Source organism: Neoarius graeffei, chromosome 18 (assembly GCF_027579695.1).
Source record: "Neoarius graeffei isolate fNeoGra1 chromosome 18, fNeoGra1.pri, whole genome shotgun sequence".
Taxonomy (NCBI): Eukaryota; Metazoa; Chordata; class Actinopteri; order Siluriformes; family Ariidae; genus Neoarius; species Neoarius graeffei.
The window spans coordinates 31775536-31803108 of NC_083586.1; the positions used below are offsets into that span (position 1 = coordinate 31775536).

The 27573-nt window shown below is 42.1% G+C and overlaps 1 protein-coding gene across 1 annotated transcript in view; it reads left to right on the forward strand.

Annotated features, from left to right (window-relative positions):
* The window catches only part of tmem39a (transmembrane protein 39A), a 123655-nt gene that overhangs the window by 57343 nt on the left and 38739 nt on the right, over nt 1–27573 (forward strand). Inside the window, exons 3-5 of the mRNA XM_060898694.1 lie at nt 10263–10485; nt 21783–21866; nt 23281–23435. Coding sequence (XP_060754677.1) covers nt 10263–10485; nt 21783–21866; nt 23281–23435 — 462 coding nt within the window. The remainder of the gene's footprint in view (nt 1–10262; nt 10486–21782; nt 21867–23280; nt 23436–27573) is intronic.

Sequence of the window (27573 nt, forward strand, 5' to 3'; positions counted from 1 at the left end):
TCGGACTACCGGCAATCCTGCCTCATCTGCTTGACCGAGAGCTGGCTCACGGACGCGGATCCCGACTCATCAGTTGACCTGGAGGGCTTCACGCTGGTGAGAATGGACCGCAATCAAAACTCCGGGAAAAAGAGAGGTGGGGGCGTGTGTGTGTGTTTGTGAACAATAAGTACTGTTACCCTGCACATACAACAACGAAGCACAAAGTTTGCGCAAAGGACATTGAATTGCTTTCGCTGTGCCTAAGGCCCTATCACTTGCCTCGGGAAATACACCAAATCAGACTTTTTCTTGTGTATATTGCGCCCTCAGCCGACACACAGGCTGCTGCCACTCTGCTTCATGAACTGGTGTCGCAGGCAGAGACGGAGGCTCCTGATGCGGCTAATTTCATAATGGGAGACTTCAACCTTTGCAGTCTAAAGGAACTTTTACCCACGTACCAGCAATATGTCACTTGTCCCACTCGCGATACAGCCTGCCTTAACCACTGTTATGGTAACATACTGGATGCCTTTTACTCTAAAGCACTACCCGGTCTAGGGAACTCGCACCATAATATGATCAAATTAAGCCCTGCCTATGTGCCCAGGCTCAGGCGCAAGAAAGTTAAAAAACTGGACGTTAAATGCTGGACTGCTACCGCGACTGGTGCACTTCAGGATTGCCTTGCGAGCACAGATTGGAATGTAATAACAGATGGAACAGATGACATCAATGATGCGGCTTTCACCATTGCCGGATATATACAATTCTGCAAGGACACAGTCATACCCAGAAAGACTATTAAAATGTTCCCCAACAATAAACCCTGGGTGACTCTGGAATTAAAGCAGCATCTCAATCAGAAGAAGAGTTTATTTAAATCGGGTGGAACTACAGAAGACAAAACTGTACAGAAAAAGATCAAAAACCTGATTAAAGACTGTAAATCCGCGCATAAACGCAAACTTGAAGGTTTTTTCAACAGTAACCCTAGAAGAGCATGGCAGGGGGTACAGACAATTACAGGTTACAAGCCTAAGGGCCTCTGCATGCTCTTGTGACAAGGCTTTCTCAGATAGCTTTTCGCGGACAGTTGTAATTTATCGTTGAGCGGGGAGTAATAGGCGTGCGCGATGTTATTCACCGCCACAACGCAAGGGGGCGCGCAGTTGCGAAATCGCTAGGAGTAGTTGGTGGGTGTGGTTAGTGGAGTGTTTATCCTCCGGTTACTTATAATGACTAGAACTGGAGTCGTATAGATGTACGTACTTCCTCGATCAACCGCTCTTCGTGCTGCTCCATCTTCGCTTGTGTTTTTAAAAATGGCAGTAGTGAAACCAAACCGGGAAAGTAGGGAAGCGGAAGTGCGTGTACAGCGGATGTAGAGTGGACCTGGAGTGGACCAATCAGAGTCCTCTTGTCTGCGACGCTGTCTGCTAGGCTTCTGCGGTGGTCACAATTTTTGGGAGTTGCGCGCAGAGCATCTGCGAAGGTGGGGGGACTACACAGACGCCATCTGCGACGCCATCTGTGAGGACTGCGTTGTCAGCATAAATTGGCCTTAAGAACCGTCTGATGGCAGTAGACAATGAGCTCGACATGGCCAGTGAGTTAAATGATTTTTATTGTAGGTTTGACACATGATTTTAAAACAGAGCAGTATTTGATTAGCATGGAAGTGAGGGGTATGGAGGGTGCAAGTATGGACATTTCTGTTGATGAGGTAAAATCCTTTTTTAGACGCACAAACCCACGTAAGGCTACTGGGCCTGATGGTATCAGCAACAGAACCTTAAAAATGTGTGCAAATGAGCTGGCACAGCCTTTCCAAAGGCTCTTCCAATGGTCCCTTGACACTGGTGTGGTCCCCAGTCTTTGGAAACGATCTTTAATAGTGCTAGTGCCTAAAAACAACAGACCCAGGGAACTTAATGACTTGCGCCCTGTTGCACTCACATCCACTGTAATGAAGTGTTTTGAAAAAATTGTTCTAAACCAACTTCTCTCATATCCCTTTTCCACCAAATCAGTTCCAGGGCTGGTTCGGGGCCAGTGCTGGTTCACAACTCGCTCAACTTGCGAGCTAGCTGAGAACCAGTTTGCTTTTCCATAGCTCGCGGTGCTAAGCGGAGCCACGTCATTACGTCGCTGTATACGTCAGTTATGGCGCTACGTTTACATAAACCTTGGCGCGAATATCAAAGCAAAAACAACACGGAAGAAGCAGCAGCGGCAACAACAATAATAATGGATGACTTCGCGTTTGTACAGCTGCTGCTTCTCGTCGCTTAAAAATGGCGATCTTTCGCGGTCTTGTTATTGTTGTTGGTCTTAACAACTCCGCCCCCCCCGCTGACGTAAGCGGTTCTTTCCTCTGGCCCAGCAGAGAGTTGGTGCTAGCTTGGAACAGGTTTTTCTGGCCCCAGAGCCAGTTCTTTGTCAGTGGAAACAGAAAACCCGGTTCCAAATTAAGCACTGGCCCCGAACCAACCCTGGAACTGCTTTGGTGGAAAAGGGGCATCTGAGGTATCACATTCTCTAGACCCCAATCAGTTTGCTTACCGTGCTAAGAGGGGGGTCGAAGATGCGCTCCTTACCTTGACCAACAACGTGTATGAGCATCTTGAACACCCAAGGAGTCTGGTAAAAATTGTTTTTATTGATTTTAGCAGTGCTTTTAACACAATACAACCACATTTGATGGTGAGAAAGCTTCTACACCTAGGAGTAAATCCCAGACTCATACTGTGGATTAATGCTTTTTTTAACTGAACGCAGTCGGCAAGTAAGATTTAACTCCCACATCTCCTCACTGAAAACAGTTAATACTGGAGCACCGCAAGGTTGCGTTCTCTCACCAATTTTATACACACTGTACACCAATGACTGCCAGACATCCTCCCCAGCTCATACCTTTTAAGTACGCCGACGACACAGCACTGGTGGGCTTCCTACATTCTGACACCTTATCCGTTGAAGGTTTTGAAAGGGAGGTTCAGGGTTTTATTAGGTGGTGTACAGACAACTTTTTATTGGTCAATGTTAAAAAGACAAAGGAAATGGTGATAGATTTTAGCAAAAAAGGAATACCTATCTCCCCATCTAAGATTAATGGCGAACAGATAGAGCAGGTCTCATCTTACAAGTATTTGGGAATACATAGTTTTCACTGACGTCACGGCATTCCGGGGAAAGCCCTCCAGCCGCCATCTTGTGGGTCAAACAAAACGGACCATCGCCACTACTGGCTACGTTATCTCGGACGAATTTATGAAGTTATATAGTCAGTTTTCTAAAATAAAGATCAATGTCGGCAAAATCAAGCAAACAGAAGTATATAGATACATTAGACGACATCTCACGACAACGGTATGCAGCCAAACTGGCCTTGATTGGGGGAATTAACCCCTACGAAGTGGACAAAGATGCATTTTCAAGTGACTATGCAGGGCTGCCAAAGCCTGAAACTGACTTCATCAAACTTCAAAGGCTGTCTGATATATACAACTTTATATATTCTACAGTGCGCCTTTTGGCGGATGCCGCCTTTTTCATGGCTGAATCGCGCAGATCCGATTTTTTTTTTTCGGGGGGGCGTTGGAGTGTCTGATTTATAATTTCAAAGTAAATTCTGTATTAAAATTACTAAATAAGCAAATCCGTTACAGTCCATGAAACATAGGAAGTATAAGGATGAGAAAAAAAGCAGTTTAAATCGGAAAAACTGGACTTGCTTGAAAAGTCTTGAAGATGTTTCGCCTCTCGTCCGAAAGGCATCCTCAGTTCTGTCTGTCTAATGTACTAGGGCTGGGTATCACCAGATACCTCACGATACGATACTATGGCGATATTTTGCCCACGATAACGATAATATCACGGTACAGCGATTCTGCGATAATCGATATATTGCAAGAAATTTCAACCACATCACGATATCTGTGTCACTGAAGAAAATCAGAATTTATTGACCACTGTAAAATTACATTTCACATACATAACTACACACTCTTGCCAGACATATATTTGTCTCTATTCCACTGCTGGCAAAACCAAGAGTTGCTTCACTACAACATACAGAAAATTCCCATTTCTGTGCTAGTATTCTCAACTTTTCTGTAAGCATGGACACATCAGTGCTGCTTAACAAGCAGAATCAAATTGTTTTATGAAAACTTAAAACTTGCACTGCAGACTGCACATACATTTCAGTGCTAACACTATCAATTTGTTCTTTGTAAACTTGAGAACATATACCTGAGAACATTTAACTTGTGCTTATTTTGCAGGAACAGCACACTGTCTGAAACGCATTGAAAAGTGCAGTGGGCATCTTAGTCTCCCTGAGCACAATTATGAAACAAAGTGCAGTGTGGGTCATTGTCCTCACACTGAAACTGAACTGAAACCTCAGTGAATCACGTTTCTTCTGAACTTGGAGTAAATACTCAAAATAAAATGCAGTGTCTCACACACACTAAAATTGAAAATGCAAGATAAAGTGCAGCCTTATTTTGTCATTTGTCAATTTTGTCATTTGGCCTTAAATGACAAAATTAAGTTCACAGTTACAGTAAGTCACACATCACTGAAGTAGACGGGAGGACTTTGGCGCTGTCCAGTGTAGTTTGCTTCGGGTCGGGTTTCAGCGGCTCCGGCTGAGCTAATATGTCGGGGTGGTGTCGTGCTAAGTAAGTTCGCAAGTTTGTTGTGTTACCTGAATATCTAATTGGAGCGAAACAGGTTTTGCAGAGTGCGTATTCTTTGTCCGGCTCACTGTTTTTTTTTCTCCTTTCCTTTGGAATCCAAAGTGCCTCCAAACATCTGCTTTAAAGTTCAGCGGCGTCTCTAGGTTTACGTTAACAGCCATGCTTGCTTGTTTTTTTTTTCCTCACTGCAACCGCCGGGGAAAAAAGAGAAGATGAAGAGTGCCTTGCAGTGAGGGAGCGGCACAGCGACACCTCGCGGAGCGGAGGTGCGGAAGTCGTACTGGATTTACAACCCGTCTGAAACATGATTTATTATTTGAAAAAATATCGATATTCAAATTTTGAGCATCGATATTGAATCGGAAGACAAAGTATCGCAATATATCGCCGTATCGATATTTTTGCACACCCCTACTATGTACTTGGATGACTGAGTATCTTCACAGATATTTAAATCGGAAAGCTGCGCACATTTGCGCGAAGCTGCGCAAATGTGTGCAGCTTTCCGATTTAAACTGTTTTTTTTCTCATCCTTATACTTCCTGTTTCATGGACTGTAACGGCATTTGCTTATTTAGTAATTTTAATACAGAATTTACTTTGAAATTATAATCAGACACTCCAATGCCCCCCCCCCCGAAAAAAAAAAAATCGGATCTGCGCTATTCAGCCGTGAAAAAGGCGGCATCCGCCAAAAGGCGCGCTGTTTGCATCCCTGGTTGATTAAACACAAATCAAATCATACAGAATAGACCTAAAATGTTTTTCAAAAATGACCCTTGCGTGAGTGAAGTGACAAGTGTCAAATAGAAACGTGACAAACGAGCGATATTAAGTGTACATTACAATGTAAACGTACACTCAGCGGTTCCAGTTAGGCATTCTCCAGAGATTGTTTACACGATGTTTTGGTTTCCAAAAACAAACTTAAACACAATTGATTGTTTATTTAAACAACTTACCACTTATAAAATGGATCGGAACAGACTTTTGCTGTGTTTGGAAGGCTGATAATCCTTGCAGTTGATTCTCGCAAGCCATAGATTTCTCCTTTGTATGCTGAGTTTCTTTGTTTGCTCGCCTTCGTGCCCCCGTACAGTGGGAATTCCATAAAAGCTCCGCTTGACTTCATCATCTGACCTATTACGACAGCCGTGAATACAACAGGTGTGCACCATTGCTAGCTTTAAATAGCCTGCTTGGGTTCTTTTGAAGACTTTGTACTCGCACGTTACAATGTGTGCTCAGTCACCCGTACGGTAAGCTTGACCCGCAAGATGGCCGCCACTAGGGAATCCCCGACTCTGTGACGTCATTTGCAAACTATCTATAGAGATAGACGACAGATTGTGTTTTAACCAGTGTGTACAGACCAAATGTAAGAAGCTACAACAGAGGATGTTCTTTCTTAGGAAACTCAAAGATTTTAGATTAGACTGCAGTATTCTTCAATTGTTTTATAAATCACTTTTACAGAGTATTTTATCATTTGGGCTAATCTGCGTCTATGGAAATATGCACGTACAGGACCACAAAAAATTGCAGCGTATCATTAAATCAGCCAGCCGGGTTATTGGTGTGAACCACACATCTGCAGTCGAGCTGTACAATGAGCTTATTTTAAGAAAAATGGATCAAATTTTAGGTGACCCAACACATCCTCTGTTCCCAAAGTTTTTAAGAAGCACCAGGTCTAATAACAGATTTCTGCAGAGGCCAATCAGGACAGCGAGGTACCACAAATCATTTGTAACCACAGCAATAAGACTATACAATAACAAACCAAAAACATCTGTTGCACTTTAGTTCACTCATCTGTACAAATTTCCTTTTATGCATTTTATTTTATCTAGCGCACAGTTTTTATCTTTTTATCTCTTATTATCTTACATCACATCTTTTATCACAGATTTATTTTAATGTGGTATGTCTATTGTCTGTCTGTCTATGTCTTTGGTATGTTTTGAGGAGATGTGCAATATGGACCACTTGAGTTTCCCCCTGGGGGATAATAAAGTTTACCTTGACCTTGTAAATCACATCAGTCCGTTTTAGCTGTCCCCGCTTACCTGGTTTTACTACTTTTGTAACACCTTCAGTTTTCAAATCGGCAGCACTTACTTAGTTACGGAAACTCCGTCTCCGCTTGAGAGTATGTCGTACGCATTCTGGCTGCTGCTTCTCACCGGAGCTTTTTATTTTCTCTCCTTTTTGTGTAGTTTGTTTTTTGTTTGAATGTTTTTGTCCACCGGTTGTGGTGTAGCTCCGGACCCAGTTTTGGACGTTGGTTCCTTCCAGGCCTTGGTTCGCCGTGGGTGATGCCTGTGCTCCTAGCTATGGACTGCAGTGAGCTTGTTGCTCATTTTACATCATGCTTGTCCAGCACTTTGTGCAGCAGTGCTTTTAGTTCTTGGCGTGATGTTCTGAACGATGTTGCTCGGTGGCGTCACGGTGGCTGTGCTGGCGGTGTGGGACTTGTTTTCATGCGCCTTTTGGTGGGACTGGGTGCTACACCATTGGAATGACATCCTGACCTCCTATTTGGTGGACTTTTTTTCTTCCCTATAATTGTAACGCGACCTTGGGTTTCGAGAAGGGCGCTATATAAATTGAAATAATTGTTTACGTCCACATTGTGTTTTCATTTTAAATGATTTGTGAGGTTTGTAGTTGACCCTCCCTTACACTTCATCAACATAACGTACGCGGCATGTTGTCATGTCCTTCATGTCTTCTCGAAACCCAAAATGTAGCCAAACTTTCGATTTCGGATGAGGCAGAGGATCTTTAAAGTGCATATCACGGGTAAATTCAGGAGCAAGATCAATGTAATTTTCCTATTTTATATTAAACTTTGGTCAAATATCTTTCATTTTGCGTAATTTTTTTACCTTGCGCAATACCAGAAAAATTCAGTTGAAATCAAGCCATTTGAGGCGAATTGGTCCGCCTCTGAAAACGCCTCCCTCTGAATCCTATGTCAGCGCTGGTTTGTTTATGAGAAAACGACCTGGTGGTTTTCTGCAAATTTCTTCAACGTTATCGCGTAATTATTAAAATGGTTAACAGATGTATCGTAGGAGGGTGTAGCAACACCAATCTTGATGGGATTAGTACTCATCGTTTCCCAAAAGACCAGACAATGAGAGAGAAATGGGAGCGCTTGGTCTACACAGGCTGTGCACTGAAACCGTGAAAAGCTTTCGCAGCCTGCTGGCGCTTCCGCAGGTGACGTCACGAATCTGGCTCCAGACTCCCTTGGGATTTTTCCAGACGTGTTTTATTTTATTTTTTTCTGCTGTAGACAGATGGCCTTGTGCAAAATTACCTTTCTGGATGTGTGTAAAGGGACATACTTTCATATTTAAAAAAAAACAAACATGAAATTGGTCCAGAATATGCACTTTAAGCTTGGCTTCTGCCATTTTGGTGCCCAGCAACGGTGTTGCCATGTAAAGTGTCGGTTACTCTGATGGGATAAGAGCAAGGACTTAAACCAATCAAATTGCACATTTTATTTAGAAGCAAGGGTGGCATGGTGGTGTAGCGGTTAGTGCTGTCGCCTCACAGCAAGAAGGTCCGGGTTTGAGCCCCGTGGCCGGCGAGGGCCTTTCTGTGCGGAGTTTGCATGTTCTCCCCGTGTCCGCGTGGGTTTCCTCCGGGTGCTCCGGTTTCCCCCACAGTCCAAAGACATGCAGGTTAGGTTAACTGGTGACTCTAAATTGACCGTAGGTGTGAATGTGAGTGTGAATGGTTGTCTGTGTCTATGTGTCAGCCCTGTGATGACCTGGCGACTTGTCCAGGGTGTACCCCGCCTTTCGCCCGTAGTCAGCTGGGATAGGCTCCAGCTTGCCTGCGACCCTGTAGAACAGGATAAAGCGGCTACAGATAATGAGATAAGATTTAGAAGCAAAGCTGTGCTCTATTCCGGCCAATTGCTTTCTCACATCGATTTAGCAATGCAAGTGTAATGGTTAAGTGGTAAAAGTGCATTTATAAATCAGTAAAAATTGAAATAAAAAATGTTACCGAATCGAACCGAAAATACAGCTACATGGATCGATAATCGGTACGGCAGGTATGAACTTGATTTTTGGTGCACCGTGGTGAATTATTGCAGCCCGACTATAACCCCCTGTCCTCTTTCAATGAAACCAGTCTCTAAGCCATTGTAATCTATTTAGCAAGGGAGTTAGTTGGTCACAGGTAGACTTGCTAAGTTTGCGTCTTAACACCTGGTTGAGTGTGGCTTGATAAGGCTGGCTGCTAGCGTTAGCATCGAGGGGTGTGCCAACTCATACCTCTGGGTTTGCTCCTAAATGCTTTGCGCTGAAGTGATATTTCAGACTTGACGAACTCCTGTGGTACGAAATTCCTTATCGCAGAGAACAAAGCTCCTGTCAACAGTTCCATCTGGGCGTATTTTAAACATAAGTGTTCCATTCACTGGACCAAGCAGCACATTCTCATCTGTCTCCTTCATTTTACAGTCACTTGTGGCCAGAACGGCACCGGTTCAAAGGTCACTACGGAATGCGATTAATCAGTTAATTTTTAACGTTATATTTTTTTCCTGCGATTGATTAATCAAAATTAGCACATTTTGACAGCCCTAGTTTGTTATGGTGACGTTTTCTGTGAGGAGTTTTTGAGGTTGGACATAAAGCTGTAACTTTTGTTTCTGACACAGGGAAGTCTTCAGGACATTTCTTTTGCCTTGACTTCGAGAGGCTGTTGAGCAGAAGGGCTATTTTGTAGCAGGAACTAATCAAAACACACATGCAGTAATTGGAAAATAATCAGTGTAATTTCAGTGTGGCAGCTCCTTAGGATGGATCGTACCCGAGGGTTGCCATTTGATTCTTTTTCTTTATTATAACTGCACTCCTCGTTATTGTGCCGACGAGGCGTTCACCCAGTTCACAATTTGATTCGGGTCATGATATCGGGTTCATGGTTTAGATTTTCCCACGATATTTTTGAAAAACTTTATTACCAAAATAATTGCACAATGTATTTTCCTCTTCTTTATCAACTTAAATATTCCTTTTGTTAAATAAAAACACCTTTTGTTTCATTTTCATAAAAACCAGTAATTATTTGCTCACATGAGTAAAGGTTGGAAATAAAATGGCCTATTAGCTAAAACATTGCTTTTATTAAAGATGGAAAAAGTTGATACGAATAGGCCTTTTCTTAAACTTGGATGAACGTTTGTACTCCTTTCATTGGCTTCTCTTTCACTTTCAGCAGTCTGTAAAAAGAGAGCTTTGATTTCTTGTTCGCCACACACAACTACTTTCCCGTTTTAGGTCCCCCCCATAGCATTAGAGCTGTGTTACTTCTGTCTGTGGTGAAGTCACGTGTATTACTGCTATTTTTAATTTATTACGCCTTCCACTGTCTTCAGCTAGGAAAAAGTAGAGATTGCACAACCTGATGATAATTGCAATTAATTTTTTTATTTCAATTTGAATCATCAGAAAGTGGTATTGTGATTTATCTTTGCACAATATATCATTACATGCTGAGTGCCGGCTGTGTAGCAGTAACGTGTTTCTCTCATTCCAGGAGCAGTAATTCATCGGGTCTGTCGGCTCCCCCACTCACGACCCTGATTACGCCTGAGCCGGTGCGCCACTGCCGCATCCCCGAGCTTCCTCTGGACAGCAGCTTGCTCTTCGAGTTCCTGCTCTTCCTCTACCTGCTGGTGGCACTCTTTGTGCAGTATATTAACATCTACAGGACGGTGTGGTGGTATCCTCACATCCACCCTGCTGCCTCTACCTCGCTGGTGTGTATTACTGATGCATGTCCAGCAAAACACACGAACTGGCAGCAACTGAAAGTATGGGGGGGAGAGGGGGAGTGAATGCAAATGCATTGAAGGCAAGACAGAGTATTGAAGTAAATGAATGGCGTTCTTTGGTTTTGGGGTGGAAATGAACAGCATTTAACAGGTGGCCTACATGCTGCCTGATTTTTATGCTTCAGTAATGTTAAAATCAAATTCTTCTGTCATGAGCAGAATCCAGTTCTCATCCATTTGTGTGGGGGCACAAAATAATAATAGTAATAATAATAATAATGCCATTTAAGTTATTTGGCACGTGATACCAGTGGTGTTGTCGAGTCACTAAATCTTGAGTCCGAGTCTAGCCTCGAGTCCCCGGTGTTCAATCCAAGTCAAATCCAAGTCATGTAAAAAACCTGAGTCGAGTCCGAGTTCAACACTCCATCCGCACCGTTTGACAGTGTCTGTTTCAGCGCCATTAACATTAGTTTGTTCCTGAACATGCTGTATGACCAGGTGAATGCGCTTCTCTTTCAGTGAGTGTGAAGTATTCTGTCAGAGATGGTTGGGAGACGGATGTAAGTGCAGAAGGCGCGTTTATTAATACGAGTGAAGAGGGTAAACAATCCAGAACGGCAGGCAAAATCGTAAAACGGTGAAACGGGCAACAGGTCGAGCGAGCCACAAACAGGCTCTCGTAGACTCGGCAGAATCCAAGACGAGAAACACGAAATCAGGGATCAGGAAACCAAACAAGGAAATAAGGCTCGGTAATGTGTCAGCAACTCGATACTTTTGCAAAGTAAGCGTGTGTTCAGTTTTTATATCGGCGCGCTGATTGCGCCTTAATCCTGCGCAGGTGCGAGAGTCTGCTTGGTGCGCTGTCCGGAGCGTGCCCAAGAGTCTATCTGATGCACGCACCAAGGCGCACAGGTGTGACACACTTGTACAAAAATGAATGTAGATTATAAATATCTTATGCCGAATTATTATGGCATGTTACAAAAAATGAAGAAAAAATCCGAGTCTTCGTCTCCAGTTTACAAGTGCGAATGCGGTTAGTGCTCAAGTCTGAGTCACGAGTCCTTAAAATTAGGGCACGAGTCGGACTCGAGTACTAGAAGCCTGTGATGCCAAAATAGTCATTAGGAAGAGCAAATATAAAAACAAACTATAAAACATGGATGCAAACGGTGCACCTTTTGGCGGATACCACCTTTTTCACGGCTGTCTGGGGGACTTGTATGAATCGTGCAGATCCGATGAGAGTTTTTTTTTTTCGGGGGGCGTTGGAGTGTCTGATTTATAATTTCATCAAAGTAAATTCTGTATTAACATTACTAAATAAGCAAATGCTGTTACAGTCCATGAAACATACAGTGGGGCAAAAAAGTATTTAGTCAGCCACCAATTGTGCAAGTTCTCCCACTTAAAAAGATGAGAGAGGCCTGTAATTTTCATCATAGGTACACTTCAACTATGAGAGACAGAATGGGGGGAAAGAATCCAGGAAATCACATTGTAGGATTTTTAATGAATTAATTGGTAAATTCCTCGGTAAAATAAGTATTTGGTCACCTACAAACAAGCAAGATTTCTGGCTCTCACAGACCTGTAACAACTTCTTTAAGAGGCTCCTCTGTCCTCCACTCGTTACCTGTATTAATGGCACCTGTTTGAACTCGTTATCAGTATAAAAGACATCTGTCCACAACCTCAAACAGTCACACTCCAAACTCCACTATGGCCAAGACCAAAGAGCTGTCAAAGGACACCAGAAACAAAATTGTAGACCTGCACCAGGCTGGGAAGACTGAATCTGCAATAGGTAAGCAGCTTGGTGTGAAGAAATCAACTGTGGGAGCAATTATTAGAAAATGGAAGATATACAAGACCACTGATAATCTCCCTCGATCTGGGGCTCCACGCAAGATCTCACCCCGTGGGGTCAAAATGATCACAAGAACGGTGAGCAAAAATCCCAGAACCACACGGGGGGACCTAGTGAATGACCTGCAGAGAGCTGGGACCAAAGTAACAAAGGCTACCATCAGTAACACACTACGCCGCCAGGGACTCAAATCCTGCAGTGCCAGACGTGTCCCCCTGCTTAAGCCAGTACATGTCCAGGCCCGTCTGAAGTTTGCTAGAGAGCATTTGGATGATCCAGAAGAGGATTGGGAGAATGTCATATGGTCAGATGAAACCAAAATAGAACTTTTTGGTAAAAACTCAACTTGTGTTTGGAGAAGAAAGAATGCTGAGTTGCATCCAAAGAACACCATACCTACTGTGAAGCATGGGGGTGGAAACATCATGCTTTGGGGCTGTTTTTCTGCAAAGGGACCAGGACGACTGATCCGTGTAAAGGAAAGAATGAATGGGGCCATGTATCGTGAGATTTTGAGTGAAAACCTCCTTCCATCAGCAAGGGCATTGAAGATGAAATGTGGCTGGGTCTTTCAGCATGACAATGATCCCAAACACACCGCCCGGGCAACGAAGGAGTGGCTTCGTAAGAAGCATTTCAAGGTCTTGGAGTGGCCTAGCCAGTCTCCAGATCTCAACCCCATAGAAAATCTTTGGAGGGAGTTGAAAGTCTGTGTTGCCCAGCGACAGCCCTAAAACATCACTGCTCTAGAGGAGATCTGCATGGGGGAATGGGCCAAAATACCAGCAACAGTGTGTGAAAACCTTGTGAAGACTTAGAGAAAACGTTTGACCTCTGTCATTGCCAACAAAGGGTATATAACAAAGTATTGAGATGAACTTTTGTTATTAACCAAATACTTATTTTCCACCATAATTTGCAAATACATTCTTTAAAAATCAGACAATGTGATTTTCTGGATTTTTTTTTTCTCATTTTGTCTCTCATAGTTGAAGTGTACCTATGATGAAAATTACAGGCCTCTCATCTTTTTAAGTGGGAGAACTTGCACAATTGGTGACTGACTAAATACTTTTTTGCCCCACTGTAGGAAGTATAAGGATGAGAAGAAAGCAAATCAGAAAGCTGTGCACGTAAAGCCAGTTGGCTGCGCGCCATTATCTGCTGCTGGCTGCACTTCACTGCACGCGCAAGGATTTCCATCAGTCCAACGTAAGTTACGTAATTGGCTTTACGTGCGCAGCTTTCTGATTTACTGTTTTCTTCTCATACTTCCTATGTTTCATGGACTGTAACGGCATTTGCTTATTTAGTAATTTTAATACAGAATTTACTTTGATGAAATTATAATCAGACACTCCAACCCCCCCCCCCCCCCCCCCCCCCAAAAAAAAAAAAATCATTGGATCTGCACGATTCACACAAGTCCCCCAGACAGCCGTGAAAAAGGCGGCATCCGCCAAAAGGCATGCCGTTTGCATCCATGATAAAAGTTGAAGAAAACGTGTACCTCCAGTTCTCTTTGCAGAACAGCCGATCTTTGCGGCGCACTTCTCCCCGACCTTCGAATTTTTCTTATTTCTCATTTTCTGTTTTGAGTGATAGCACAGACAGGCATGATGGACAACCGTCATGCTTATTTTTGTGAGAAAGGGAGACTTTGAGATCAGGCACGCTTTGAGAGCTTGTGTAGTGTGGACGCCAGTACATCCACAAAACAACAGCTTGCAAGTGGCAAAGTTGTGTAATATGAGCAGCATAGCATTTCTGGGGTTTTGAAAATCACGTGTCCATTAGGCGTTAGTTATCGGTTTAAAAGCTGGTGCATTCAAACAGGATTGAATTATTGTGGTGTAGTCAGAAGTGTTTATATTGATGGTTTGACTAACGCCTAAGCTTTTAATACCTCGCTGACTAATGTCTATATTGCACTGAGCAGATATTTGCTTTGCAAAGTGTGATCAGTGTGTGCGCTGCTACAAAAGAATGTACGAGCCTGAATAGTAGACAGAAATGAAATCGAAGCATGAGTTTATTGTGAAAGCATAGCAGAATGACCAGCTCATCTGGAACTTGTATATGGGGTGGATTTTAAACTGTTTGCATGGCAAATCTGTCTGTTTTTCTTGACGTAACTTGTGTAAATCAGGTCCCAAGTCTAAGATGATGGCAAAAAAATGTTTTCCAAATGTTTCTCTTGAGTTTTGCTTCAGTCTCTAGCCACCGTCCGTTTCTTGCCGTGACTGATTACGGAATCCAGGGACACATGTCGGCCGAAATGAATCCGAGAAAATCGCAAAAGAAGCATTTTTTTTCGAAATTTGTGATTTTCGTTTTTTTCCATAATGTGCAAGTTGAGATCTTGAAGAATGCAATCAGTATTTCAGATAATAGATTTTGTTGGAAAAGCATACATTTTTTTGTTGCAAATTGTCTCGTTTTTGTCAGGACTGTAGCCTGCTGGGGGGTGTGGGTAAATTACCATATGGGCCATTCACGTGACGATTTAAGTCTTTTGTTTTTTTTCGCCAATCAGCTGTATGATACGAGCTGAGCTCGTGGCTACTTAAGCTGCATACAGGCATGTAATTTCACTATGGAATGAGCAAGCTAAACAGAGCGCAGAGGAGCTGAAACACGGCGAAGCAAACAGACGCATGGTAGTTACATTGGAGATAACCATTTCTAGCAAGAAAAACCCAACCAAAAGGAAGTGTTCTAGGACTACATATTCCGTCAGAGGCATTGATGTGTGCAAGGCGCCGTTTCTCTTTCTGATGGGGTAAGTTTATTAATCTAAGGTTGTGGGGTTATTTTTGCATGTAACGGAGAGTGTTGTGGTTTGGTTACATGAAACTAGCGTTGTGTTATCATGCTATCTTTCTTTCTTACAGTGTGAGTAATTTTTCAACCACAAAACGTTAAAGTATACTTTAGGACTTATTTTTGTACTTCATAATTGTGTTGGGCATACTTTGCATGGAAGGAAAATTGATGTGGTGATCTTTGTTTACATGAAAGTAGTATCGTGCTAGCTAGTAGGGGGTAGGGCTTTCCTTAATGTCATGCAAATGAGCAGCATTATGTGCCCGCCCTGCACCCAGAGTAGCTGAGATGGAAAACTTTGAGGGCGATTTTCTCCCTTTTCTGTTTTAAGAGGTATGCACTTTCAAAAGGCCACACATTCTTCATATATTGTCAGATCTCCACATGGAAGGCATCATTGGAAAGCTTAGAAACTGTACTTTCTGAATCTGTCAATAACTCAAAATGCCCCCGGGCAGACATGTGTCCCTGGATTCCGTGATCGGTCACAGCAATAAAAGCTTCAAGCTTAGATTCAAGGCAAGGCAAGTTTATTTATATAGCGCGTTTCATCCACAGTGGCAGTTCAATGTGCTTTACAGAGGTAAAGGCAAAACAGTAAACAATAGAAAATAAAATTACATAAACGATTCACTGAAAGGTGTTAATTTTTCATCAGGGTGCATGTCAAAGTGCTGTAAGCTCTGTGCATAAATAAATAATAGGGTTAGAAAGTTACATTAGTTGCATGAAAAAACAAACAAACAAAAGCACAAAGTCAAGTTTGAACATCAGTGGTTTCAGTTTTTCATCACAACGAAGCCACAACGTCTAACCACAAGCAGCTTCTGGCTGAAGGTTTTAAAAAGTGTTTGTGCATTTTGTCTCGTTGCACCACCACATTACTTTGGTGCATATTAAAATGGAAGAGCTGCTAGACTTCCTATGTTCAACAATGAAACCACCGATAAATTAGTTTGTCCATTTATGCATTTCATCTCTCTTTCCCTCCCCATGAACTGCACAAGTTTGCAGATCTGTTTTGGTGGTACAAAAATAAATTGTTCTTGTGACTAGGGCTGTGCAGTATGGAGACACCCATTACAGGATGACAGAAAACTGTCTGTTGATATGTTTTCCTATATCGCCAACGTCGCAAAAGCTGTTTTTCGGCAGCCGATTTATATCACGGAGGTCGAGGAGCTGTGAACAATGTGCTGAAACAAAAGCAATCATAGAGGAGCATGATATAGAGTGAAACTCCTAACAGGCCTCCAATACAGAACAGCTAAAAGATGAGGAAATTGTGCCTATAAATGGTGGAGGTACTTCTGTTGTTTCGACGTGGTTTGGGTGTTTTTTTAAAAAAAAAAAAAAATCAGACCCTGACCAGAAAAGTCGTTTGTAAAGTGCTGCAGACCATTCATGAATGCATGAAGTTATTTTGTATAGATAATTTTTATTCCAGTTGTAGTCTGAAGATAACATACATGGACGTGAATGCCATGGCAATATTGGACTTTCAGTGATTTCTTTCAACTGTTCAGATTCAGAATATTTATTGTCATTGTCACAAAAAAGAACAACAAAATTTTGTTTGGAGCATCCATACAGCAGAGTTGATAAAGTGCAAAACCCATAAATAAATACATACCCCCCTAAGTAACCCAGTGTAAACGTTGGACCCAGAATTACCTCAGTACGACAAAAAACAGCATAGCAAATAGCAGCATAAGTTCTTAAACTTATAAAGTTCAGAGCGGGGACATTCAGACAGATACCTGAGTATTATGACACTGTATAAACAGTGCAAAAACCAGATCAGTGCCATTATAACGTTATTATCTGGGGGGGGGAGTGGTGACAACTGCAACAATGCAAACCAGTTCAATGATATTAATTGGTGGATGTGGCAGAGTTCAGTAGCCTCACAGCTTGTGGATACAGGCTATTGGCCAGTCTGGATGTTCTGGCCTGTATGGACCTGTATCTTCTCCCTGAGGGCAGCAGGTGGAAGAGGTGCTGATCCCGCAGGATGTTGCGCACTCTTCTCAGACAGCGAGTGGAGTAGATGGTGCTGATCTCTGGGAAAATCGTTCCAATGATTCTCCCGGCAGCTTTCACCACCCGCTGAAGTGCCTGCTGGTCGGCCTTAGTGCAGCTGGAGAACCACACTAGAAGTCCATGTGTCAGCACACTACTGTTCTTTTACGGTGGCAGAATGATTGTACAACTTAATCTTTAATAGGGGATAAACAATGATTTTTGAATTGTAGAATTATATTTTAACCTTGTATGTATAATTTTGACACTGTGCTTGTCTCAAAACTTGGACATCAAGTCCCCCCCCAATTGCAGATGTTTGTGGTACAATCAGTGGCTCCAAGAGACATTCCTGAGTGTAAATTTGTGATCCTCTTTCTCAGATCTGCACTGAGCTGCTTGGACTTTCCCATTGTACTGTGTGTTGGTCAAGCCAATGAGCGTCAAACACTTTTTGTAGTCGCTCGTCACTAACAGGAAGTTAAGGGTCTTGGCCTTGACAAATTAAGACATTTTGGAACTGTCAGAACCACTGAATTAAGAAAAAAGAAAGAAAGCACAACTTTATTCATCACACACTTGTGAAATTTCCTCTCTGCATTTAACCCATCTGAAGCAGTGAACACACACATGCGCGCGCACATGCCCAGAGCAGTGGGCAGCCATGCTAACAGCGCCCGGGGAGCAGTTGGGAGTTAGGTGCCTCGCTCAAGGGCACCTCAGCCCAAGGCTGTCCCGTATTAACCTAACCGCATGTCTTTGGACTGTGGGGGAAACCGGAGCACCCGGAGGAAACCCACGCAGACACGGGGAGAACATGCAAACTCTGCACAGAAAGGCCCTCGCCGGCCGCTAGGTTCGAACGCAGAACCTTCTTGCTGTGAGGCAACAGTGCTAACCACTACACCACCGTGCCGCCCAATAATAATACTCACCAGCCACTTAAATAGGAACTAGTTTTTGACTCTAAGATTCCTGTTCTTGGCTGCGGGACTGGAACCCAATGCAGTCTTCTGCTGTTGCATGCGGAGATGCTTTTCTGCTCACCATGTTTGTAAAGAGTGATTATATGAGTTACTATATGGGTCCATCTCAGAAACTGGTCTCTCATTTGGGACATTATGGTCAAAAAATAAATTTTCTAATTTTTTTTGTTTGCATTTACCTAACACTCAATGTTTCTTTTGTCATGTTTAATAAGAATAAATATAGTATCTTGCTTTATCTGGCCTCCACTGTGGGAAAATTTTAACGATGTTCTGAAGTGAAGGTATCATTACTTGTATCACATCTGAACAAGTTGCAGATTTACACACTGCATTAAAATGTAATCATTCTCACAACTTAGTTAAATTATATTTTGATTACAATTCAAAAGTTTTTGTAAAATTTACATGTAAAATATCCACATCATGAAGAATTAAAGCCCCTCCTTCACAGACGAGTGAAAATAATGAATAAATTTCCTCTTTTTGATTGCTTGGGTTAAAAATGCCAAGTTATGATGACTGAATTGATTTATTCACTTAAATATGAATAATATGATATATTTTGGGTATTTGATATGGCGGGATAGGACACAATGGAAAAATGATGAGAAGATGAGAATAACGGCGCTGGTAAAAGAACAGCGACTGTACCGGCTGAAGGTCGCGCGGGTCTCTGCTGCGGCGCGCGAGCAACGGGACATCACTACCGCACCGGATGGAGCGGGGGCGGGGCAAAATGACTGGCCGTAGATTCTATCAAAAGTTCGATCTAAAAACTCACCTTTTCAGTGATAACGTCCGAACAGATCACCCACGTAACAGAAAGACCGCAAATGGAAGCACGATCAACTTCTAACTGTTGGAGTGGAAAATTCCATTCTACATGTGCAAATTGTTAATGTGTGTCCTTCCCCGCACGCAAATAACACGCTACGGTAAAAAAAATAGACCACGACTCATTTTATAGCTCAGAAATTCATACAAGACCAGCTACCATCATAACACATTCTGTAAGAAACATATATTCTATACCTAACTTTCAGCTTTCGTTTAAAAAAAAAAAAATCGCAGATTTATAACTGAATTTTTATATGGCGTAGTGATTTTAAGTTACTACTTTTGGTGAGGTAGTGACCTCGACCCTGAGGCTTTCCGTTTAGATCAAAACACACGATCGTATTGGTTTTGGGTCTGCGGAAAATGGAGTTACGATGGTGATCAAATATTTTGCGTGATGTTTTATTACGGTTATGATTATTCTGTGAGCGCACCAATCCTTAGGTGGATAAAGTTACAACTTTAAAATACAATTAGTGATAACTGTAGACTTTTCAGTGGACTACAACCTTTTTAAGGGAACGCGATGTAGTCAACCATTTATCATGTCCCAGATACATACATACATTTTCCCACAAATTTGCAGAATTTTTGCCAAATTCTGAATAGAGTATTCACATCAAAGATTTAGTTTTATCTGTATTATTTCTTTCATCATTTATATCAAATTAAAACCAAACATCACCATTCAAAACCGTATAGTTTATTGACGGAGTATATTTAGTGGGCTACCCCTACAGTACCCAGTTTCTGAGACAGACCCATATTCTTCCTGGCAGCTCGAACCAATCTGGCCATTTTCCTCTGACCTCTCTTATCAACAGAGCGTTTGTTTCCACCCACAGAACTGTCACTCACTTGCCTCAATGTTTTGTTTTTCGAACCATTCTGTGTAAAAACTAGACTGTTGTGTGTGAAAAGCCCAGGAGATCAGCAGTTTCTGAAATACTCAAACCAGTCCATCTGGCAAAAATACCCATGCCACAGTGAAAGTCACACTTTGAGATCACAATTTTTTCCCATTCTGATGTTCAAAGTGAACATTAACTGAAGCTCTTGATGTGTATCTGCATGATTGTATGCATTGTGCTGCTGTCAAGGGATCGGCTGACTAGAGAACTGCGTCAAACAGCAGGTGGATGGGTAATTTTGACCCTGTGTTGATTTCAGAAAACCCAAAATACAATAATTTTGCTGCACAAGTTAATTTATTTTATTTTTTTAAATTGAAGGTGCATGTGGGCGGCACGGTGGTGTAGTGGTTAGCGCTGTCGCCTCACAGCAAGAAGGTCCGGGTTCAAGCCCCGTGACCGGCGAGGGCCTTTCTGTGTGGAGTTTGCATGTTCTCCCCGTGTCCGCGTGGGTTTCCTCCGGGTGCTCCGGTTTCCCCCACAGTCCAAAGACATGCAGGTTAGGTTAACTGGTGACTCTAAATTGACCGTAGGTGTGAATGTGAGTGTGAATGGTTGTCTGTCTATGTGTCAGCCCTGTGATGACCTGCCGACTTGTCCAGGGTGTACCCCGCCTTTCGCCCGTAGTCAGCTGGGATAGGCTCCAGCTTGCCTGCGACCCTGTAGGACAGGATAAAGCGGCTAGAGATTATATGAGATGAAGATGCATGTTGTACAATCATTCCGCCGCAGAAAAAGAGCGGTTTTGAGAAGTCATTGAAAGCTCAACGTGTCCATGTATGCGAACTTCTCAACGCGACCGTGTATATCATTTCAAGATATAAAATGGTCCATATTGTGACAAGATTGTGTCCATATTAGGGATGGCGAAAACTAAAAAAAAATCTTGACCGACCACCGAGCCTCATTAGCCGGTTAAAGTCGGTTAACCTATGAGTTTAAACAGGGATGCAAACGGTGCGCCTTTTTCACGGCTCGTGCAGATCCGATTTTTTTTTGGGGGGGGGGGGGGGCGTTGGAGTGTCTGAATAATTTCATCAGAGTAAATTCTGTATTAAAATTACTTCATAAGCAAATGCTGTTACAGTCCATGAAAAAGTCGGCATCTGCGCCTTTAGTTTGTGTGGAGAGATATGATCTGCAATAACATGCATTGTTGGCTACAGACCGAAACATACTTTCAGAATGCACTGGCCAAGGCAGGACTAAACTCCATGTGCCTTCTAATAATTAAAAAAAAAAAAAAAACTGAATAGTAATTTGTAAGCTAAAAAGCCTGTGTCTACACCTTTTCTTTCACAGAGTGGCAGCGGGAGGGCGGGACATGACTGAATGGGTGTTTCTGAGTTGTCAGCTGTCTTTAACTGGGGCGGGAGGGCGGGACATGACTGAATGGGTGTTTCTGATTTGTCAGCTGTCGTCCTTACACTGCATGGCATGCCCCAAACGTTTACAAACACAGAATTCCAGGTTTTCCGCTCCAAAATCGGCAGCTTCAAAACGATTTGATTTTTTTTTTTTTTTACCGACAACCAAAAAAAAAAATTAACCGGTTGACGTTGATTCGGTCAACCACCGGTCAAACGGTCATCGGTTAACATCCCTAGTCCATATCACTCAGGTCTACTTGGGATAGTAATTTTAAAAAATGCTATCAGCATTTGAGTTTTTCCAGATTCAGCATTTCAGCTATTTGTGTGTGAAGGTCTGTGGCTAAACCATATTAAACATGTTGAATTTGTTCAGAAGTGTTCATCTTCGTGTACTTTTTGGTTTGGTTACTAGTTAATTATCTAACGTGTGGTCTTTTTCTGTTCATAGAACTTTTACCTGATAGACTACCACCTGGCTATCTTCATCACCGTGATGCTGGCCAGAAGACTAGTATGGACCATCGTGTCCGAGGTACTGTCTATAACTGTGTTCTACAGGCTTGTACAGCGTTTCTGCCTCTAATGTGGAAATCTGTAGTCTTGCATCATTCAGAGTCAAAATACACACAGAATGTATAACATTAGTTCAGATCAACAGGGCGACTTTTTAAATTGCAATGAAAATTTAAATTTTGGAACTTCACTCTGCTTGTGGGAATTTTTTTTTTTTTTGGATGATTGTACATCAACTTAAAACATCATGTGTTCAGGGATGTAACTAAATATGAATTCGTTATTGGGGTTGAACAGATAACGTATTCTAAACAAAAACGAACACCAACTACGAACAGTGGGTGGGGTATTCCTGGTGCGCTTTTTTTTGTGCCAAAAAAAAGCTTGAGTAGGTGCGTGCATCGAGATCCTGCAGGATGAAGCAAAGAAACATGAGCTTAAATTTATTAATTAACAACAATTATTTGCCAAAGGCAAGGTGGATAGTGGTGAATAATAACCGAGATGAAGTTGGTTATTATCCGTGGATAATTGTTTTAGTATAAATACACAGGTGGTAATTTTTTTTTTTTAACGTATAAAAATAATTTTTCAATCTTCAAAAGTGCCATGTAATGCGCGCAGACTTGTCACTTATCTGTGCTGAGTCATATAAAATGCTTTGTTTTGAAATCACTAAATCATAATTCCACCTTCCTTTGAATAGTTTTAGACTAAATTTCGTAGCATCTTTAACGCTTTTAGGAGCATCGTTTTCTTTCATAATTTATCATTTTTCCTCACTTACGGTGACGACGCATTTGGCCGCCATTTTGCCGAGTCGCTTGAGGGTGTTTATCAAGAAATAGTTCGAATCTCTCAACCAATCGGCGCGTGCAATTTTCTATAATCACCTCCGTATTTATTCTAAAGGATTTTAATTTAATGTCGCGCTCTGTGGGACAGCTCAGCAAAGCTTGTGGGGAGAGTTGCCAGGTTTCAGCAAAATTCCCACATTAAACACCGTAGAAAGACTTGAAACTAGCTTGAAAATCACACATTTTTCATCTTGTGGGAAACAAGTTAACAGTAGCATGTATTTCCGATTTGCAACACACGGGTTATGGAACCTGGCAGCGTTTTTGTTTATGAAATGTTCTCCGTCGTTATTAAAAGTAAGTGGTCTCAAAGTCATACAGCCATTAGAATGAAATGCTGCTTAAAATGCCTCCATTTTTTTTTCCCCTCAGAGTGCATCCCAGTTTTATAGTAGATTCTGATGTGCTGTAATATTAGTGGTTAGTTTTAACCAACATGGAATAAAACACCTGATAAATGCTATCTTGTACTCTTTGAAAAGTGTCTGTTGATCTGCTGTAGTGCTCTCTGATTACAGCGTTAATTAAACAGTAACCCGTTTAATAGTTGTTTTTTGCCTGATTTGTCCATGCCAGGCCTCCCAGGCGAGCCCGTCTTCATTCTTGCAGTACGCACTGCTCATCGTGGCCCGACTCAGTCTCCTCACTCTGTGTGGTTGGATTCTCTGTTGGACCCTCGTCAACCTCTTCAAGACCCACTCAGTGCTTAACCTGCTCTTCCTGGGCTACCCGTAAGCTCATAGGCTTTCCTGTTTGCTCCTTTAGGTTAGAAAATGAAGGAATTGTCTTCTTGGAATAAAAAGCAATTGCAATAGATCAAGTCCTAAATAATATACGGTGTCTTGCAAAAGTATTCATCCCCCTTGGTGTTTGTCCCGCTTTGTTGCATTACATGATTGAATTAAAATGTATTTTTGGAGGGTGAGCACCATTTGATTTCCACAACTTGCCTACCATTTTAAAGGTGAACATTGTTTTTATTGTGACACAAACGGTAATTAAGATGAAAAAACAGTAATCTGGAGTGTGCATAGGTATTCACCCCCTTTCGTATGAAACCCCTAAATAAGAGCTGCTCCAACCAATTCACTTCATAAATCACACATTAGTTGATTAAGATCCACCTGTGTGCAATCAGTGTCACATGATGTCCGTATAAATCAACCTGTTCTGGAAGGACCCTGACTCTGCGACACTACTAAGCAAGCAACATGAAAACCAAGGAGCCTCCAAACAAGTCAGAGACAAAGTTAAATCCATTATAGCAAAATGGAAAGAATATGGCACCACTACAAACCTGACAAGAGAAAGCCGCCCACCAAAACTCATAGACCGGGCAAGGAGGGCATTAATCAGAGATGCAGCAAAGACAGCAAAGATAACACTGAAGGAGCTGCAAAGATCCACAGCGGAGATGGGAGTATCTGTCCATAGGACCACTTGAAGCCGTATACTCCACAGAGCGGGGCTTTATGGAAGAGTGGCCAGAAAAGTCATTGCTTAAGAAAACACATTTGAAGTTTGCCCAACAGCATGCAGCAAACTCTCCAAACACATGGAAGAAGATTCTCTGGTCAAATGAGACTAAAATTTATCTTTTTGGCCATCATGGGAAATGCCATGTGTGGCGCAAACCCAACACCCTGAGAACACCATTTCTACAGTGAAGCATGGTGGTGGCAGCATCATGCCGTGGGGATATTTTTCATTTGCAGGGACAGGAAAGCTGGTCAGGACTGAAGGAAAGATGGATGGCATGAAATACAGGGCAATTTTGGAGGAAAACCTGTTTGAGACTGGGACGAAGGTTCACATTCCAGCAGGACAATGACCCTAAACATACTGCTAAAGCTACACTGGATGGATTTAAAGGGAAGCATTTAAATGTCTTGGAATGGCCTAATCAAAGCCCAGACCTTAATCCAATTAAGAATCCGTGGCATAACTTGAAGATTGCTGTACACCAACGCAACTCATCTTACTTGAAGGAGTTGGAGCAGTTTTGCTTTGAGGAATGGGCAAAAATCCCAGTGGCTAGATGCGCTAAGCTAATAGAGACATACCCCAAGAGACTTGCAGCTGTAATTGCAGCAAAAGGTGGCTCTACAAAGTATTGACTTGGGCGGGTTGAATACCTATGCACACTCCAGATTTGTTTTTCATTTTAATTACTGTTTGTGTCACAATAAAACAATAATTTGCACCTTTAAAGTGTGAGACATGTGTAAATCAAATGGTGCTAACCCTCAAAATCCATTTTAATTCCAGCTTGTAATGTGGCAAAACGGGACAAATACCAAGGGGGGAGGAGTACTTTTGCAAGGCACTGTACATGAGTTATGACTCTCTACAAAATCAACATTTCCAGATATGAGGCTTCTGGTTAATCCTAATGGATAAATATTGATGGGATAAATTGTCTTCATCCAAGTTCAATACTTTATGAAGATGCTTTGTGTTCAGTTGTAGATCAGTCATGTTTTAGATTTGTTTCTCTTTGTTTAAGTTTGGGAGCGGAGCTGAACAGTTTCAGGCTCATACATTTGGGGATTTCTGGTCAATAGAGCATGAGCGGGGTGCTAATCTATTGGCTTAGTGTTGTAGTTAAGACCATCGAAGCTGAGAACAAGTCATGACCAAGACCACAGTGCATCAAGACCAAGACTTTGAGGGGTTGAGATCAAGTTGAGACAGTGTCAAGACCAGGACCAGACCTGTGTGTGGGGAGGGGTGACAGCTGTTAACAGAAAAACTTCAAATTAGCAATGAGTCATGTTGTTGGTCGCATTTGAAGCAGGAAGTCTTGCATCCAATAACGGTAATTTTATATTAAGATAATACCAAAACAATTTAGTGAAATCCCATAAATCTTGACTAGTTTTGAACTAAAATCCCAAATCCTTTCTGTCCAAGACCGAGACTAGACCAAGTAAAAATGCGGTCGATTCTGAGACGAGACCGAGACCTTCAAATTGTGACCTTGTGACTGGTATCGAGTACTACAACACTAAGGCTGCATGTTCTGAATGTGACATCAAAAAGGAGATGGTCGGTACAATGCAGCTAAAACAGAAAAATGTAAAAACTTTACCAAACGTCTGATTTCAGTAGGATCTGGCTGCACAGGTGCTGTGAAATGTAAACCCCTTTAACCGACTACTGCCCACACAGACAATGTGATGAGTGTGTTCCCAATTTTTCAGTTGCAAAGAAGTAAAACATGGTTAGAACAGCAGCTCCAGTACTAGATGTACAGTAAATGCACCACTCCCAACAGCTGGGAATATATTCAACCTTTTCCGTAATGAACATGTCATGGATGTTTACATAATAATGATTATTCATAATTGATCCTGATGGATAAACAGGAAAATGGGAATTGGGTCGAGTTAATGTAGGCATCTGCCTGAGTAATTGCTATTGCATCAAACTGTTTGCCAGTAGCATGTTATCATGATGGAGTAACTACTGGGCTGCTTTTTATTTATTTATTTATTTTTAATATATAAATCCCCCGCTGGCCTAAAGGGGGATAATGTCGTGGCGACATCTGCCCGTCCGTCCCAGGAAGGGTACTCACCTTCTGAAATCAACTCCTCTCACAGTTTTTGGAGGAATTTCACTGAACTTGACAGGATTCTTTGTCATATGTCGGTAATACGCATATTACAATTTCATTCAATTCGGTCACATTTTACCAGAGTTATGGCCCTTGATTACCAAACTTGTACTTTGACAATTTCATGAGTGTGCTCGTCTTGTGAAATGAACTTCTCAATTCTCGGAGGAATTTCACAAAACTTAGCAAAAGGCTTTGTTATATGTTGGTAATGCGCATATTGCAATTTACCGTGGTGCTTGAAAGTTTGTGAACCCATTAGAATTTTCTATATTTCTGCATAAATATGACCTAAAATATCAGATTTTCACACAAGTCCTTAAAGTAGATAAAGAGAACCCAGTTAAACAAATGAGACAAAAATATTATACTTGGTCATTTATTTATTGAGGAAAACGATCCAATATTACATATCTGTGAGTGGCAAAAGTATGTGAACCTCTAGGATTAGCAGTTAATTTGAAGGTGAAATTAGAGTCAGGTGTTTTCAGTCAATGGGATGACAATCAGGTGTGAGTGGGCACCGTTTTATTTAAAGAACAGGGATCTATCAAAGTCTGATCTTCACAACACGTTTGTGGAAGTGTATCATGGCACAAACAAAGGAGATTTCTGAGGACCTCAGAAAGTGTTGTTGATGCTCATCAGGCTGGAAAAGGTTACAAAACCATCTCTAAAGAGTTTGGACTCCACCAATCCACAGTCAGACAGATTGTGTACAAATGGAGGAAATTCAAGACCATTGTTACCCTCCCCAGGAGTGGTCGACCAACAAAGATCACTCCAAGAGCAAGGCGTGTAATTATCGGCGAGGTCACAAAGGGCCCCAGGGTAGCTTCTAAGCAACTGAAGGCCTCTCTCACATTGGCTAATGTTCATGAGTCCACCATCAAGAGAACACTGAACAACAGTGGTGTGCATGGCAGGGTTGCAAGGAGAAAGCCACTGCTCTCCAAAAAGAACATTGCTGCTCATCTGCAGTTTGCTAAAGATCACGTGGACAAGCCAGAAGGCTATTGGAAAAATGTTTTGTGGACAGATGAGACAAAAATAGAACTTTTTGGTTTAAATGAGAAGCGTTATGTTTGGAGAAAGGAAAACACTGCATTCCAACATAAGAACCTTATCCCATCTGTGAAACATGGTGGTGGTAGTATCATGGTTTGGGCCTGTTTTGCTGCATCTGGGCCAGGACGGCTTGCCATCATTGACGGAACAATGAATTCTGAATTATACCAGGGAATTCTAAA